This window comes from Dipodomys merriami, unplaced genomic scaffold, assembly GCF_024711535.1.
Source record: "Dipodomys merriami isolate MVZ:Mamm:240054 unplaced genomic scaffold, mDipMer1.0.p SCAF_1, whole genome shotgun sequence".
NCBI classification, from domain to species: domain Eukaryota; kingdom Metazoa; phylum Chordata; class Mammalia; order Rodentia; family Heteromyidae; genus Dipodomys; species Dipodomys merriami.
The window spans coordinates 19,212,263-19,230,646 of record NW_027202270.1 but is presented as its reverse complement, the minus strand read 5'-3'; the positions used below and the strand labels follow the sequence as shown (position 1 = coordinate 19,230,646).

Below are 18,384 nucleotides of genomic sequence, written 5' to 3'. Positions count from 1 at the left end.
CCTTCCTATGTAATTAACAACAATGATCCAGGTCTCATTGCTATGTATTTCCTGCTTTCAGCAATTACTTTGAGCTTGATGAGAAAACTGTTCTTAAGCATCTGACTATAGAGTGATTGTTACAGTCTCAGGTCCAGTGTTCCAGAGAGCTCATTGCTTAAGAAGGTTGTAATGAGGGGCTGGGAAGGTGGTTCAGTGGTAGAGTGCTTACCTTGCATGCATGAGGCCCTGGGTTTGATTCCTCAGCACCACATAAGCAGAAAAATTAAAAGCTGGAAGTGGCTCCTTAGTGCTGGTGTCTACCTTCTGTCTAGAGATAAGTCCCTCTGTCACGTGATGATATGGTGGAGGCAAGAAGGGATAATGTGTTGTTAGCATTGTGTTACAGTATGGCTTTGCCTTTTGATGGTTCCAAACTGTCAATGAGTAACTATTTTAAGGAGAATGTTGTTGAGACATTATTTTATAAATCATCCAGAGTCTAAAACATTTAATATCTTTCAATCCATTGATGTGAATTCTGCGATTTGACAATTCTGTTTATTTTTTCTTTGGGGTTTGCAGTGTCAGTGATCTGGCCTGAGGCTAACTAGTGGTACTAGCTGATAGTTCACAGAATGGTCTTATGTTAGGTCCAGCTCTTAACTATTACCAGGTAGACACTAGACTAATGAGCCTAAGATGAAGATGGCTGTGCTATTGCTTGAAACCTTCCCTGGAAAGTTCACACACAGTAAGGCAATGTCTCAGAATAAGTGTCTGTATATGAAAGGCATACCTGAAAAGGTGAGGAGCAGAAGAATAAAGTACTTTTATGGAATTGTTTACCCTTTTCCACTTTTACCTAGTGATTAAATCCCAAATCAGTGTTTCAGCTCAACAACTGAACTGCTGTGAATCAGCAGAGTGAAAGTTACCCGTGGTTCAAAGCAGTTTGGGGAAGTTACCTTTCAGTCACATTGCTTTGGGCTGTGCCATTTTTGTTGACTTGATAGGTATTTTTACTGAGGAACACTTGCTTTTTCTGGTAGGTATTCAGTGAGACATAAAGAAGAGTAGTTGTCATGTTTTTGCCATCAAGGAGCTTTAGGGTTTGAATGGAGTGGGCTAAGACATGTTGGCAGGTAAGAGCATATGCAGTGTGCCTAGTGTCATGATGCTTTGCAGAAGGAAAGAGCGGACTGGAGATTATGAAGAAATTCACTTACTTTGTTCTAATAGCATCTTCCTGTGAAGGTGTTGCACTCTGATAAAAGTTCTATTAAGTCTTTAGAAGTTTATGCTTCACTACTAGTGAGTTTATTCTTTTTAAAATATTTTTCTGCCTTGCTAGTTGCTACTTTAAAAATATTAGCTCATTGAATACTTAATATTTTGTTCAGCTCTCCATAGAGTATTTGGTGTTTATATGGTGTAGTTTATTTTTTGAGAACAAACTCTTGTTATGATACTCTGTTGCTAAAGGTTAACTGAGGAGTGAATTTAGAAAGACCTAAGAAGTCAACTACTCTAAATTGCTCTTTTCACAAATAAGAAAACCAAAACTCAGCTTAAGTACTTGTATAACTAGAGAATATTTTTAGCATAGCCAGTATCATAAAACCTGCCAAAATTCTATGAGTATTTATAAATGGGAAGCATTTCTTTTTCATTGAGTAATGGAAATGATCGTGTTTTTTCTTTCTGCTTTTGTTTTAGAGGCACAATTGGGTGCCATTGATGAGCTAATTGACTCCATGAGCTTGATTAAGAAAGATGAGGAAGAAGACACTATTGAAGATTTGTTTCAAACCACCAAAATCCCAAATCCTGAATTTCAGAGGTTATTCCAGGTAAGAGAGGAAAATGAGACAATCATTTCTTTTAAATAAAACAATGTTAAGTGAGAAGCTGTGGCCCTGGCTAGTTCCTTTGAGGACCCAATTTGCTCTATTTTTTGGGGGGGGGGCAAGTCCTGGGGCTTGAACTCAGAGCCTGGTTGCTGTCCCTGAGCCTCTCTCAGCTCAAGGCTAGCTCTCTACCACTTGAGCCGCAGCGCCACTTCTGGCTTTTTCTATTTATGTGGTGCTGAGGAATTAAACGCAGGGCTTCATGCATACAAGGCAAGCACTCTACCACTAAGCCACTTTCCCAGCTCTCATTTGCTCTATTTAATAGAAGAATAATTTTCTTTCCTTACTGAAAAAGAGAAAAATGGAAAAGTAGAATTGAATCATTTTTTTTTAATTATTGTGAAAATATCATACAGAGGGGTTGCAATTACATGGGCAAGATAGTGAGTACATTTCTTTCTTTTTTTTTTTTTTTTTGGGTCCAGTCGTGGGCCTGAACTCTGGGCCTGGGCGCTGAACCTCAGCAGTTCAGCTCAAGGCTAGCGCTCTACCACTTGAGCCACAGCACCACTTCTGGCTTTTTTTTTCTTCTGCTTATGTGGTCTGAGGAATCGAACCCAGGGCCTCATACATGCAAGGCAAGCACTCTACCACTGAGCCACCTTCCCAGCCCAGTGAGTACATTTCTCATCAAGCATTGTTGCCTCCTCCTTTGTTTCCCCATACTTGAATCATTTTTTTACTTAGGAGCATCTCAGTTCAATGTCAGCGTGGGCAGCAAAGTTCACAGACCCCTTCTCATCTGAAGCTGGGTAAAGTGGTACATGCCTGTTATCCCAGCAATGATAAGAGGCCTAAAATAAGCAGATCACAGCCCAAGTGCACATCTGGTCAGGAAGAACCTATCAGAAATCACCAGCACAGGAAAAAGCTGAAGATTTTAACTCAATAACAGAGTGCCTACCTAGCAAGCATGAGGCTCTGAGTTCAAATCTCAGTACTACATACAAACACACACGAAAAGAATCTTTCATAGGCTATAGCTATGAAATGATTCAAGAATAACTAAAATGGAGAAAAATATAAAATGTTTCTGGATCTTAGGCCAGAGAAATTGGAAGGTAGGAATTGGATTAAGGAACACTGGAGGAGTTGACAAGAAAGCTTATTTATGGCGAGGAAAGGAAGGGAAAGACCAGGGCTGCAGGGGTTTGTTCCTCGGTTAAAGTAATAACTGTAGGACATTGACACCAAATGGAGCATTGCTTTTCAGTCTAAGTGGGCAAATATGTGATGGGGTAAGCAGACATTGTCCCTTTGACTTACCTTACAAAACATTTATAACTAACGTAAATCCATATTGGGATCCCCATTAGGAACTCTCTACTCAGAAAAAGCTGCCTATTTTCTTGACGTTTAGTTTTGTTTAAAGACTGAAAAAAACTTTGGTGCTGAAATTAAAAATAGTAAGTTTAAAGGCTACTTCAGTGAATAATGTACTCTTAGCATAATAATTGTGATTGATTGAAAATCAACCCCCCCAAAAACCCAAACCAAACCAGTCCTTAGCTGGGTACTTGGAAGGCTGAGATCAGGAGGATCGTATTTTCAGTCTATGCTGGCCATTCACTCAAACCAATAGCTCTATGCAGAAGCACATGCCTGTTGTCCTAGCTGCCTGAGAACTCTGAGATAGGGAGGATTGCAGTTCCAGGCTAGTCAGAGTAGAAAAGGTTGGGAGACTCCATCTCAGTGAAAAGAAGGCAGGCATGGTGGTGTGTGCCTGGCATCCCAACTATGATGGGAAACCTCAAAATCGAGGTCCAGGTGTACAGCTGGACCCTGTCTCAAAAATAACCTGTGCAGCGGTCTCTCTGATACATGGATGCTAGAGCCAAAATATGAGGAGATATGACAAAGTAAACAGGACTCGAGAAATTGGGGAAATCTGCCAGTTTGATAGCTTATTCTTTAGGAATTTTTTTCCTTTTCCCTCCAGTGGTTATTTTATTATACTTATTATTAAGTAGTTGTACAAAGAGGCTGTAATTCCCTGTCAGGTTATGGGTACAGTGCATCTTGGTCAATGTCATCCTTTCCGTTGTTCTCCCCTGTTTTCCGCTTCCCATCCCTACCCAATTTGGCCAACCTTTAAACCTTCATTCATACACCCCTCCACCCCTTCACCCTCCCTCCAAAAATCATGTTTTCACTTATGTACATTAGTACATTAGTTGTTCAGATTTTCTAAGCAGAGATATTTTTTAACCAAGGGAGAAACATTGTGGATTAGGGCTTGTACATGAAAAGGCTACAGATAGATTTGGAGAGCTTAGGTATTTTGGTTTCTCTTTTTGCTTTACACTGAAAAGGCTTGTTGATACTCAGGGGAAGTCAAATAATTAGGAAAGAAGAAAGCAGAAATCAGACCCTGAAACAAATGAGTATGCTTTAAAGAGGGAAAAGGGGCTGGTATATGGAAAGGGATGATGAAGGGAGTAAAACATGGAATTTCTAGAGGGAACTTGGTATTTAATTCCTCCACAAGGGTTTTCTGAATTTGTAGGACATTGACTCATGAATGATATTCACTATTAAGACCTAAGTATCTGCTTTTTTTGTTGTTGTTGTTTGTTTTTTTAGGGGTCTGGTTGTGGGGCCTGAACTCTGGGCCTGGGCGCTGTCCCTCAGCTCTTCAGCTCAAGGCTAGTGCTCTACCACTTGAGCCACAGCACCACTTCTGGCTTTTTTCTTTTTTTTGCTTATGTGGTGCTGAGGAATCGAACCCCGGGCCTCGGGCATGCAAGGCAAGTGCTCTACCACTGAGCCACCTTCCCAGACCAGTATCTGCTTTTTTTAAGGGGGGGATTAATACTTGTAGCTTACATTAAAGAAAAATACAAAATGGTAGTTTGAAATTGTAGGAGTTATTCAGCTCCCTGTCCTCTTTTTTCCTTTAAAACTACTAATAATTTGTTTAGAATGAGAAGTAGAGCTTGGGTATAGATCAGTGGTAGAATTAATCTTTGACTCAGAAAGGAAACATCAGCCAACTGCTGATTCTCCTTTTTTCTTGATAGCATTTCATTGCTGTTAGAGTATTTACTTTTCTGGCAGATGTGAGTGCTGCCAAGGCCTAGTTTATTAGACCGCAAGCAGTACAGGGGCTGGATGGAAGTGGCTTGATGACCAGTTCTACTTCTGTAAGGAGCAGAGAGCCTGCCTTAGCCTTGATCTGCCCCTGCTCTCGGTGCTGCTTCTGTGTATACTGCTGTCAGTGATGAGAGCCCTGGGAAAGACATTCAGTCAGTCAGTCTGTTAGGTGCTTATATGTCAGACATGATTTCTGTGCTTGAATTCAGCAGTAATCAAGAGAAGATCTCTACTCTGAAAGAGCAAGATTGGATAATAAAATAAATTGATAAGATAATTTTAGGCAATAATAGATGCTGTCAAAATATAAAGTAAAGCAAATGATAGAGTATGAGCAGAGGGGATACTTCATATACAATGTCAGAGAAAGATTCTGAAGAGATAATAATTGAATGAAGACAGAAAGGGGAGGTAAGGAGATGGGAGGGGAATGGGTGAGGGGAAAGAAGGAAGAAAGAAAGAGCCAACTTTATTGAGGTCTTTGAGGAGGCAGAAGGCAGAGATGGATCATTAAGGCCATGAATAAGACACATGAGTAACTCTGGAAGGAGCCCATCCTTGCTGGGTGTGAGTGAGGAGTGGCAGGTACTCTGATCAGAGAGACAGGCAGGGGCTGTGTCCTGCAGGACTTCTCAAGACATGGTAAGAAGCTCTTTGGCAGGTTATTTGACACACAGGAGACCAATCAAAACGTGATTGGGTTGGGCAGGAGACTGCAAGAATGGTAGCAGTGGGACGGACCGAGGTAGACAGACTAATGGAGATACAGTCACACTCCGTATTCCTGACAGGTTTGGAAGACTTCCTCCTAGAACTCTCTGAGCGTGCATAGCCCCCCTTTAGCCACCTGTTTCATTCACTACAGATTAACTTCTAAGATTCAGTGAAGGAGAAACTGCTGTAGATTTAAGATGAGAAACTTCAAGATCGATTGTACTCATAAATGTACATGTTGAATTGAATCCCTCTTATCTACAACTATTTGAATATGGTTTAAAAAAATTGATTGGCTGGATGCCGGTGGCTCACGCCTGCAATCCTAGCTACTCAGGAGGCTGAGATCTGAGGATCGTGATTCAAAGCCAGCCCAGGCAGGAAAGTCCATGAAACTCTTATCTCCAATAAACCACCAGAAAAACAGAAGTGGCGCCGAGGCTCAAGTGGTAGAGTGTTCACCTTGAGCTGAAGAGCTGAGGGATAATTGCTCAAGCCCAGAGTTCAAGCCCCATGACCGACAAAAAAAAAAAAAGTGATCCAATTTTCAAGAACAAATAAAATGATTTTTCATCTCAGATTTTTCAGACATCCTTTGAGTTATTATTATTATTATTTTCTAGTCCTGGGGCTTGAATTCAGGGCCTGGGTGCTGTCCCTGAGCCTCTTTGTGTTCAAGGCTAACACTGAGCCACTGCACCACTTCTGGCTTTTTCTGAGTTTATTGGAGTCTCATGGACTTTTCTGCCGAGGCTGGCTTTGAACCATGAACCTCAGATCTCAGCCTCCTGAGCAGCTACGATTATAGGCAGGAGCCACCAGCACCTGGCTTGAATTATGTTTTTTAGGGAACCTTGTATATTCCCCCACAAGAAGCTACAGCTTCGTTTGGTAAGATGATGCTACCTTCTAGAAAGTCTACAGAAGGCACTAGAAAGTCTACAGAAGTCACTGCTACTGAGCTTGTGTCTATTTATACTTGATTTTAGATGTGTCCTTCTAACAAAGGTGGTTCTGGGCCAACCTGCCTCATTACCTCTTCTCTATGATACAAGTCACATAACCCTTCCAAACTAAAGATGGAAGGAAGATCCCCGGCCAGAAAATAGAAGCCATATATGATATCGCCGTGTGTGTTTTAAAATCCTTGTACTTTGCCAACAGTGTCTGCTGCACAGAGCTTTACATCCCCAGGAGCCTCTGCCCCCAATTCAGCAGCATCTTTTGAATATGCTGGACCCTCCCACTGAAGTGAGAGCAAAATGTCAGAGTTCTTTTTCTAAAATAAAGACTCTTTTCCCTCTCACTGAAGCCATCAAGAAAAAGGATCAAATAACTGCCCAGGATATTTTCCAAGACAAGTAAGTGCTCAGTGTGGTTGTGCTTAAGATTTAAGGAAGTCTTGGAGGTTCTTAGAATTCAGGTGTTGACAAGGGGTTTGTGGCATTTGCGAAGATTGGAGGAAGAAGCTTTGTTATCTGTTGGTGGCATGGAAGCACTGATTTCTCATGTTTGTCTGTTGTAGTCATAATTTATCTTTGCTGTTCACTTGAGATTTAGAACAACCTTCTGGGTTGTTGACTTTGGATGAGGGATGAAATTTTTGGTGAATTATATACAAGGAGGCTAAGCAAAGTTTTAAAACATTTAAGGTGAAAATGTTCCCCTTTTAAAGTAAGGAGCTGGGGATGAGGTGAAGATCATGAGGTTTCTTTGGTGGGGAGGTTATTTATTAATAACATTTTTGGAGGAAAAGCAAGGAAAATGACCAATGTAGTCCTTTAGATGTTCTGGTAGCATGTCAGTAGTGCACTTGGTTATGTTGTTCGGGAGGTAGATAAAGATTTGTAAAGTGCTTTTCATATGATCCTTAATCAAGCATGCAAATGGGCTGTTTAAGTTTTTTTCCTCATCACATTCTGTGAAGAATCTGTATTAATTCCATTCATACATACAGAACAAAAATAAATTGTCCCTTGATAGACAGAATCATTTGGGTATATAATATTGCTTTTACTAGGTTTCAGTCAAAGGTTATTAAGTGATTTTTCTTCTCAAACCACAATAATCTGTTCATTTTTTAATGCTGCATTTTGGGATCTATCTGACTTTAGACAATGATTTTTTGTTTTTGTTTTTCATTTTCCTTTGATTTCTTCCACATAGCTATATCTTTATTGACAAAGTAAAGATTATTATTTATAGATACCTTGGTGGTAAACATTGAGAAATTTTCACTAGTTTCTATAAAGCACTGATTAGTGAATTATTGTCCAAGTTGAGTATGCATTTGTGTGTATGCACATGCATGTGCATGCATGTGTGTTGTGTCTCCTTTTGCAGAGGAAACACCCCACATTTTGTTAGAGTTGAAAAAAAAAATCATGTAGTCAGCGGATTCTGTCATGTGTACTCCTAGCACATCCTGGAGAGATTTACAGCTCTTCTTAGTCTATCATGTCTTCTATACAGGAAGCTTGTCCCTAAAAATACACCCTCTCTCTGCCATCCTGGGCTACCTGTATGCCTCTGGGTGCCTAGTTTAGAACAGTTCAATACAAACCTGAAGCCTTTTCTTCCCATGACACCTTGCTATAGTCTCACTGCAATCACAGGGCTATTCTTTCTCTGTATTAAAGCTCCAGTTCATGATCTTGATTACCTTCTGGTGTTGTGAGAAAGAAATGGGCCATTTTCTCCTTCTCCTTTGATTAAAATGTAAATTAGCTGATTTAAGGGGAAAAAAAAACTCACCACAAACATCCAGAAGGCTGCTGTGCTGTGATTTGATCCCTGCTGTGTCTACACCTTCAGCTGTGGTCTGTAGCCCTATCACTCTGTTCTAGAAGCCTGAGCATACTGGGTTTCTTTGTTCTTTGCTCCTATAATATTTGGTGACTTAGCCCAGTTACCTGCCTGGGGCATGGGAATTGTCTCCTTTGTGCATACTTATTTACATGCCTATTCACTGCCCTTTTTTCTTTAGAAGTTTTAGCTTTTAAGAACTGCAGAAATGATGCATTTAGCACATATTTACTAAGAACTTCCTGCATTCTAAAGGCATGACTCAGTCCCTTCTGCAAAGTTCTTAAAACTCTATTTTAATGAAAAAACTCTAGCTAACTTTGGGGGTAAATTCAATCAGGGGAAAAACAAGATTGCTAACATTATGATGTGTTTAGTACATGTTTATCATCCCTGTATTCAGAGTATGTATTTCCAATGGGAGAGAGAAGGTATAAACTTTGGGGTGGCAAATGTCTGTTCAGGAAGTTTCATAGTCAAAGCCTACTTTTTGTTCCAAATTGTCACTCTTGCTCTGATTTTGATGTTATTTTATCTTTTTGAGATTTTCTCCACCTAAAAGCAGCCTCATATCAAGAGATTATAGCATTGAAATCACAGATGTTAAAGCACTTTGAACTATATAGATGGAAGGCAATAATTACAACTCAGGGGCTGGGAAGATGGCTTAGTTGGTAGAGTGCTTGCCTTGCATGCCTGAGGCCCTGGGTTCGATCCTCAGCACCACATAAGCAAAAAGAAAAAAGGTGGAAGTGGCGCTGTGGCTCAAGTGGTAGAGCGCTAGCCTTGAGCTGAAGAGCTGAGGGACAGTGCCCAGGCCCAGAGTTCAGGCCCACGACCAGACCCAAAAAATAAATAAATAAATAAAACTCAAACAGTAGTAGTATCATTGTCAGCAAAACATTGAATGTCTGAGATCTGCCATTCATCTGAGACCTGCTGAATACCTAGTCGTAATGATTTATTCATTTCAGGAGGGAAAGAGTATCATTTGACAGTGTCACAATATACTAAATACTACTCTTAGAGAAAAGCATCACTTCCCAGAGAATTGCCTGAGAATTGGGGCATCTACGGTCCACTTGTGCAACTGATGAGTGTATAATCTTGCTTTCCTTTTGCCCTATGCAGTAAGTCATTCTAAGGCTTTCTCTTCAAATCCCTAAGACTTCTTTACACCCATGCTCAGCAGTCAGCATTACCTGGTTAATGACTAGGATTCCTGGCCAGAGTCCTGACTCCAGAGTCAGCCAATGAGAGCTGGTCACCTTGCTCTGCAGTGTGTCCTCAGGAAAACTAAGCTTTAGTTTCCTCATTGGTAAAATAGGGATTATAGTAATATCTGCCTCATAAGTTTCATTGGGGCTGAGTAATGTTTACCTAAAACTCAACACAGGGCCTAGCACATAATAAAACTGTAGTCTTTTTTTTAAAGCTGCTTATGTCCCTATCACATGAGTCACAATGACAATGGTGATGATAGTAGTGATGATTTTCTAGAGAAAGTAAGAGGCCTATAGGTGGGAACTCCTTAGTTATTTTTTGGCCCTTACTTAAAAACATAACCTATTTCACATTTACCTTTATTCTCATTTCCTTACTCAATGGATATATGATATCCAGTTTATCCTTTCACCTGGGCCCAGAGCTTCCATCTTCCATTTTATTGCTGCATTAGTCCACTGGTGGAGCTCCCTTTCTACTAGCTCTTGTCTTCCCTTTTATCTAAAACAAAGTAATTCCTACAGGTTCCTCCATTTAATTACTACTACATGTTACTGATTATTAATCTAATTATTATCCTTTTTTCTATATGCCTGGCTTACTGGAAGAAGAATCTACACTTGTTGCCCTTTTCAGTCTCATTCTCTGCTGACCCCTCCACCTCTTTGATAATGGTCTTTAAAAGACAAATTGCTAACTTCTCTTACAGTTTGTAGTCCTTTTCTTTATTGTTGTTGTTGTTATTATTATTATTATTAAGTTGTATAAAGGGGTTACAATTCCATAAGTCAGGTTTGAGGTCAGTGCTTCTTGGCCAATGTCAGGCCTCCTTTGTTCTCCATTTTCCCCATCCCTATCCTCAAGTTATATAGTTCATATTTTTCATAATGTACACTAAAAATAATGACTACATTTGCCTACCTTGCAGTCTTTTTCTTAATGACTTTTTTGTAGCACTTGATATTGCCAATTATTCTTTTCTTCTTCCCCCTCAACATTTGTGTATCTTCCTTAACTTTAGCCTCTCTAGATTTTTATTCCTAACCTTAGACGTTTCTCCGTCAGATTCCTCTGAGTTTTGCTTTGCTTTCCCCACCAACCTTAAACACTGATGATGTTCAGAAATAGCTAACATTTAACACAAGTATAAGGCTGAGTACTTTACCTACATTATCTGTATGGATCCACTTGGTTATCCTGTGAAGTAGCTTGCTTTATTGATAGCATCTTAATGCTGAGGAGGCTGAGGATTAGAGAAGAAAGGAAATATGCCCAAGATCTCAGTTGGTAAATGTTGAGTAAAGATTTAAGAGAGACTTAATACAGAGGGGATGAAGTTGATCAGATTGCATGGTATACAGACTGGAAATGTCATAATGAAATCTCTTTTGACCAACTAATATATGCTAATTGAAAAAAGACAAGTTCAGGAAATCTTAACTCTGGATTCTTATCCATGATACCATTATCACCTTAACAATGCATATTCCAAGATACTTTATTATTTTACATCCAGGGCTTTTAAAAACCTCTGACTGCTTGTAGCCCAGGTTTTCATCCCATCCAGTGTTACTTCTTAAGTTCAATATGCTCAGAAATGACTTAATCATCTCTCCCTCTATGCTCCTTTCAAACACCTCTTCCATGTTATTCCATGTATTTCTGTGCATGACACCAAATTTCCTGGGAGTCAGTTTCTTTAGCTATCTCCAGTACACCAAATTGTATTAAATTTACATCAAATACACCCCTTTTACTTCAAGTTAATATGTTGTCTAGTAACAATGCTTTCCCCCATTTACAAAAAAAGTTATCTTTAAGTTTTTGTACAAAGGAGTTGCTATTTAACAAAGCAGTTTGTGAATACAATATATCTTGATCAATGTCACCCCTTTCAACTTCCTCACATTTTTTATAAGCATTAATATTGTCCACAGGGTTTTTGTTTTTGACGTGTCCATGTATGCATAAAATGTACCTTGACCAGACTCCCTCCCTTCATTACTCATCCTCATTCCCCCTTTTCTCAAATCAATCTTAATATGCCTCACTGTTCTGTTTTCACATATGTATATAAGATACTTTGATCATTTTCCCCCTTCTTACTCACTGTTTGTCCTTCCCCCCTCTCTCTATTACCTACATTCTAAACTGGACCTGTTTTCCATTCTTGTCATTTACTTATTTAAGTATATGTTAATTGTTCAAAGGAGTTTCACTGTGGTATTTCATATACATATACAGTACTTTAATCAGAGCAACCCTCCTTGCCTACTCTAATTATCCTCCACCCTATTTATTATTCAACAGTTTTCAGTGAGTTTCAAGATTTATTATTAAGATTTATTGTTCTTTATTTTTAAAGTAACCTTTTCTTAAAGCCTCACTGAAAGGTATGGTTTGGAAGAAAAAAAATAGGCTAGTATTGAAAAACCCTTATAGAAGAATGTAGTTAGTAGGTTTCACCTTGCCTAGCATGAATAAGGCCCTGAGTCCAGTCCCCAATTCTTGAAGAAAAAAGAAAATCCTAAAAGAGTAGATTTTAACTGTTATCAGTGCATGCACACACATACACCACCACCACCACCACCACCTCCACCACCACTACTACCACTACCACTACCACCACCACCAACAACAACATTAGATAAATGTTAAGTGACAAGTCAGCCATTTCATGATATATACTTTTTTTTTTCTTTTGCCAGTCCTGGGGCTTGAACTCAGGGCCTGGTTACTGTCCCTGAGCATCTCTGCTCAAGGCTAGGGCTCTATCACTTGAGCCACAGCACTACTTTTAGCCTTTTCTGTTTATGTGGTACTGAGGAATCGAACCCAGGGCTTCATGAATGCTAGGCAAGCACTTTTCCACTAAGCCACATTTCCAGCCCCTGTATACATATTTTAAAACATCATGTCATACATGATAGTTTTCTTTGTCAATTAAAGTATTACCTTTTTAGTTATTACCTTTTTAGTTACTAATTTTATTCATCCAGTTCTTGAGGTCTACTTGTAGCCTAAATGATTATTTTCTGGAGAAAAAATTTTTTCCTATCTTTATGTTTCACAGTATAAGGGAGATCATGGGCAGAGCCTTTGGATTTGATTTTCTTCTTTGCAATTAACTTGACCTCCTCTTAACTTTAAGGCAAGCTATTAAAGCCAGCATGTTACTTGGGGCAAGATGTTTGATAGACTTTCTCTAAGTGATTGTTCCCTTAGCACACAGATGCTATTGGACTTGTTAGCAAAGTTCTCAGAACATTAGTAGGTTTATAAAGAACAAATTAAAAGGTTTTGGGGCTGTGCATGAGTGGTTCATGCCTATATCCTAGCTACTCAGGAGGTTAAGCTCTGAAGCCAGTCTGGACAAGGAAATTTGTGAAACACATGCTCTTATCTCCAGTTAGCACCACCACAGCCTACCCCTACTCCCAACCCCAAGCATGAGGTGGAGCTGTGGTTTAAGTAGTAGAGTGCTATCTTTAAGTACAAAAATTCAAGGAAGGGCCTAGGCTCTGAGTTCAAGCCCAGGACTGGCACCCTCCCCCCCCCCCAAAAAAAAAAAAAACAACATAAAGTTTTAAAAAAATAGTTTAAAACTTATGTTTTAAACTCCTGCATATTTAATTAAAGATAGCCTGGCAAGTTTTGACAGTTATAAGCAAAATCTTGTAATCTCATCACCTATAGGATGAAGAGAAGGGTTAGCACACAGAAAGGTATGTTCATTCTGAAAACTAATGTTTCAATTCTGAGCTAAAGCCTGACAAATAATATCAGAAGAGCAGATGGATTTCTTTTTTTTTTTTTTTTTTTGGTCGGTCGTGGGCCTGAACTCTGGGCCTGGGCGCTGTCCCTCAGCTCTTCAGCTCAAGGCGAGTACTCTACCACTTGAGCCACAATACCACTTCCGGCTTTTTCTGCTTATGTGGTACTGAGGAATTGAATTGAACCCAGGGCCTTATACATGCAAGGCAAGACACTACCACTGAGCCACCTTCCCAGCCCAGATTTCTTTCTTTTTTTGGGGGGTCGGGGGGTCAGTCATGGGGCTTGAACTGAGTCTGAATGCTGTCCCCCAGCTCTTCAGCTCAAGGCTAGTGCTCTACCACTTGAGCTACTGTGCCACTTCCAGTTTTCTGAGAGGTTTATTGGAGATAAGAGTCTCACAGACTTCCCTGCCCGGGCTGGTTTTGAACTGCGATCCTCAGATCTCAGCCTCCTGGGTAGCTAGAATTACTGGCATGAGCCACTGGCGCCTGGCTCCAGATTTCTTTCTTTCTTTCTTTCTTTTTTTTTTAAGGAAAAGATTTATTCTTTCATTTATTTTTTGTGGTCCTGAGGTTGGTATTTAGGGTCTTGAGTTTGCTAGCAAGAGCTCTACTACTTTAACCACAACCCCAGCCCTCATTTACCTCTTTTGGGGTGACATTTTCCTACCTACTAACTCCTTGATTCTGGTTTTCAATTCTTCTTTCCTCTTCCCAGTCTTTTATTTTTTATTTATTTTTTATTGTTTTCCCCCTACTATCCCCTCCCTCCCTCCCTTCCCCGAGGTTCTTTTTTTTTTTATTGTGATTAAGTGATTACATAATTTCCCGAATTTCACAGTATTGTGGAATAATGATGCTCATTTAAAGTCACAAGTTCATTCTAACTTTCCTGGAGCAAATTGTCTATCACAGTCTGTAACATATAACGGTGTTCACATGTTATACACCATATATGTGATCATCAGCGTGGGGATATTTAGTAGTGGTTCAACCAGATGAGTGGGAGTTCTTTGTTTCTTAAGTCCTGTTAGTTTTGTCGTATCACCTAACATTTTGGATTTAGCATCCACTTATCAGGGAGATGATGTACTGTTTGTCTCTTCGTTCTTGGCTTACCTCGCTCAACATGATTCCTTCTAGCTCCATCCATTTCCCTGCAAATGCCATTATTTTGTCATTTCTAATGGCTGCATAATATTCCATTGTGTATAGATACCACAATTTTTGGATCCATTCATCTGTGGTGGGGCATCTGGGTTGTTTCCATATCCTAGCTATTGTGAACAGTGCTGCAATAAACATGGAGGTGCACGTGTCCTTGTATATTGGTTCCTGTTGTTCAGGGTAGATGCCTAGAAGTGGTATGACTGGGTCGTAAGGGAGGTCAATCTTTAGCTTTCTAAGGACCCTCCAGACTGCTTTCCAAAGTGGTTGTATAAGTGTACATTCCCACCAGCAGTGTAATAGGGTTCCTCTTTCTCCACATCCCCTTCAGCATTTGTCGTTGGCTGATTTGTGGATGTGGGCCATTCTGACTGGGGTAAGGTGGTATCTCAGGGTTGTCTTTATTTGCATTTCCTTCACCACCAGGCATGATGAACATTTCCTCATGTGTTTCTTTGCCATTTTTATTTCTTCATTTGAGAAGTCCCTCTTTAGTTCCCTTGCCCATTTAGTAATTGGTTTGTTAGGTTTGGGAGGGATTAGTTTCTTGAGTTCCCTGTATATACAGGATGTTAACCCCTTGTCTGATATATTGCTGGTAAATATTTTTTCCCAATTAGTTGGTTGTCTTTCTAGCTTAGTTGCAATAGATTTAGCTGTGCAGAAGCTTTTTATTTTAAGGTAGTCCCATTTGTCGAGCCTCTCTCCAACTTGTTGTGATCCTGGGACTCTGTTCAGGAAGTTCCTTCCTGTGCCTATTAGTTCAAGTGTCTCTCCTACTCTGTCCTGCAGTAGTTTCAGAGATTCAGGTTTAATGTTAAGGTCTTTAATCCATTTTGAGTTGATGTTGGTGCATGGTGATAGGCTGGGGTCCACTTTTAGTTTTCTGCATGTGGCTGCCCAGTTTTCCCAGCACCAGCGGTTGAAGAGGCTGTGTTTCTTCCATTGTATGTCTTTGGCTCCTTTGTCAAATATCCGCTGGCTGTAGGCCTGTGGATTTATTTCTGGATCTTCTATTCTGTTCCATTGGTCTTCGGGTCTGTTTTTGTGCCAGTACCATGCTGTCTTTGTTATTATAGCTCTGTAGTAGAGTTTGAAGTTCGGCATGGATAGCCCTCCCATATTGTCTTTATCCCCTAGAATTGTTTTGGCTATTCTAGGTCTTTTGTTATTCCATATGAATTTTTGGACTGTTTTCTGTATTTCAGTGATGTACGTCATTGGGATTTTAATAGGAATTGCATTGAATTTGTATATTAGTTTTGGAAGTATTACCATCTTTACTATATTAAGTCGGCCTATCCAGGAGCATGGGAGGTCTTTCCATTTCCTAGTGTCTTCTGCAATTTCTTTCTTTAACTTTTTATAGTTTTCATTAAATAGTTCTTTTACATCTTTGGTTCAGATTTATTTCTTAAACTGTGTTTCTGCTACCTAGATTTCTTTTCTTTTTTTTTTGGGTCCGGTCATGAGGCCTGAACTCTGGACCTGGACTCTGTCCCTCAGCTCTTCAGCTCAAGGCTAGCGCTCTACCACTTGAGCCACAGCGCCACTTCCAGCTTTTTTTCTTTTTGCTTATGTGGTGCTGAGGAATCAAACCCAGGGCCTCAGGCATGCAAGGCAAGCACTCTACCACTGAGCCACCTTCCCAGCCCCCTAGATTTCTTTTGTAAATGGTGTTTCCACTACCTGTTCATCTTTTGCAATGACTTTGTGCTATAGCTGCTAATGTTGACTTCAGTGTTTTTTGTTTTTGTTTTTGTTGATCATGGGGGCTTGAACTGGGCTTGGGTGCTGTCCCTCAGCTCTTCAGCTGAAGGTGAGCCCTCAATCACTTGAGCTACAGCGCCACTTCCAGTTTTCTGGTGGTTTATTGGAGATAAGAGTCTCACAGACTTTCCTGCCTGGGCTGGCTTTGAACCTCGGCCCTCAGATCTCAGCCTCCTGAGTAGCTAGGATTATAGGCATGAGCCACCAGTGCCTGGCTCTGATTTCTGTCTTGCTATAAGATAGTCAGGGCTTTTCTTAGGTCCCTAGAGCCCTGAGGCAGGAAGAGGGAGGTAGTCTATTTGTAAATTAAAGGACCAAGTAAGTGCAGGGACTATCTGGTTTTGTTGCTTGAAAAATAAGTTTATACTTTTCACAGAAATACCCTGTTTTTTAACTTTTAATTTTGTTGTTGTTGTAGGCTTGAACTCAGGACCTAGGCATTATCCCAGAGCTTTTTCACTCAAGACTAATGCTCTACCACTTTAAGCCACAGCTGCACTCATTGTTTTCTGGTGGTTAATTGGAGATAAAAGTCTCACAGACTTTCTTGCCCTGGCTGGCTTTGAATTTGGATGATCCTCAGATCTCAGTCTCTTTGTTGTAAGGGGAGAAAAAAAATCTCAAATGTTTCTTTCTTTTTTTAGTCATGAAGAAGAGCCATCTGCTAAAAAATCTAAAACTGAGGAAGGGGAAGCCAACTTTAGTGTTTCTAGCCTGGCCGAAGGCACTGTCACTAAGGTAAGCAGCTTTCCATTATGCTTCAAAGGCCAGGGCTCTAGGCGATTACATCAAGGTTGCTGAGTCTGCTAACATAACATTTTCTGGTCCTCTATGGGAACTATAAAGGCCCATCCCACACTTACTCAAGTGATTTTTATCAGTCATTTACTTAAGTATGTAGCATATAGGCTCTAAATAACACATATTACACAGTACACATCACCAATGACATTTTGTTTATTTTTTGAGATAGGACCTTGCTACATATCCAGACACACTTCAAACTCAGGACCCTCCTTCCTTAGACTCTTGAGTGCTGGAATTATAGCTATGGGCTATCACACTTATCAATAATAGCATTTTTAATGGAGTTTTTGGGGGTTCATTTTTTTTTTAATTTTATTTTATTTGAGAACATACTGTACAGAGAGGTTACAATTACATTGGCAGGATAATGCATACATTTCTTACCAAGCATTGCAGCCTCCTCCTTTGTTTACCCTTCACCTCCCTTCCCAGCCTCCCCCCTCCCCACCACCCAATCATACCCCCCTCCCCCCCCACACCGACATTGTAAAGCTTGCTTTGACATGACATTTTGTAATTCTCCTTGTTGCAACAGGTCCTCCTGAATCCTTAAACGACTTTTGGGGGTTCATTTTTCAGCTTTCCATTTATTCAAAAGGATAAGTGGGTAACATGCCAGACTGGTGCTCTACCACTTGATCCATACCTCCACTTCTGGCTTTTTGTGGATAATTGGAGATAAGAATCTCATAGACTTTTTCTGCCTGGATGTCTTTGAACTCAAATCTCAGCCTCCTGATTAGCTAGGATTACTGGAGTGAGCCACTAATGCCTGACTTGCCTGCTTTTTTTTGAGGCTTGCCTAAGCTAGCCTTGAACTATAATCCTCTTTATTTCTGCCTCTCAGATAGAAAGGGTTTCATTCTAAGTACATAAAATTTAAGTTAGTCACCGTCTTTTTTAATATACAGTTTCAGAACAGGAGTCTTAAAGTTTGAATGTTCTAAATTAAATACCCTTCTTTTGGCACTTATAGCTTGATACAATGAAAAGTTGTTTTTTTTTATTTGTTTGTTTTTGAAAATAGTATCTTTTTAAAGCAACATTATCTTGAAGCCAGAGGTCTTAAAATTATCCCTTATTCGTAGATTACACCAGGAAGATAATCAGTTCTTAGGCATCCCTTTATGCTTACT

The 18,384-nt window shown here is 40.0% G+C and overlaps 1 protein-coding gene across 2 annotated transcripts in view; it reads left to right on the top strand.

Moving 5' to 3' along the window:
- Xrcc5 (X-ray repair cross complementing 5) overlaps positions 1–18,384 on the top strand; it is a 98,598-nt gene that overhangs the window by 37,836 nt on the left and 42,378 nt on the right. For both annotated transcript variants that reach the window (XM_070017623.1, XM_070017614.1), the window contains exons 13-15: positions 1,699–1,832; positions 6,864–7,060; positions 17,086–17,179. In XM_070017623.1, coding sequence (XP_069873724.1) covers positions 1,699–1,832; positions 6,864–7,060; positions 17,086–17,179 — 425 coding nt within the window. The remainder of the gene's footprint in view (positions 1–1,698; positions 1,833–6,863; positions 7,061–17,085; positions 17,180–18,384) is intronic.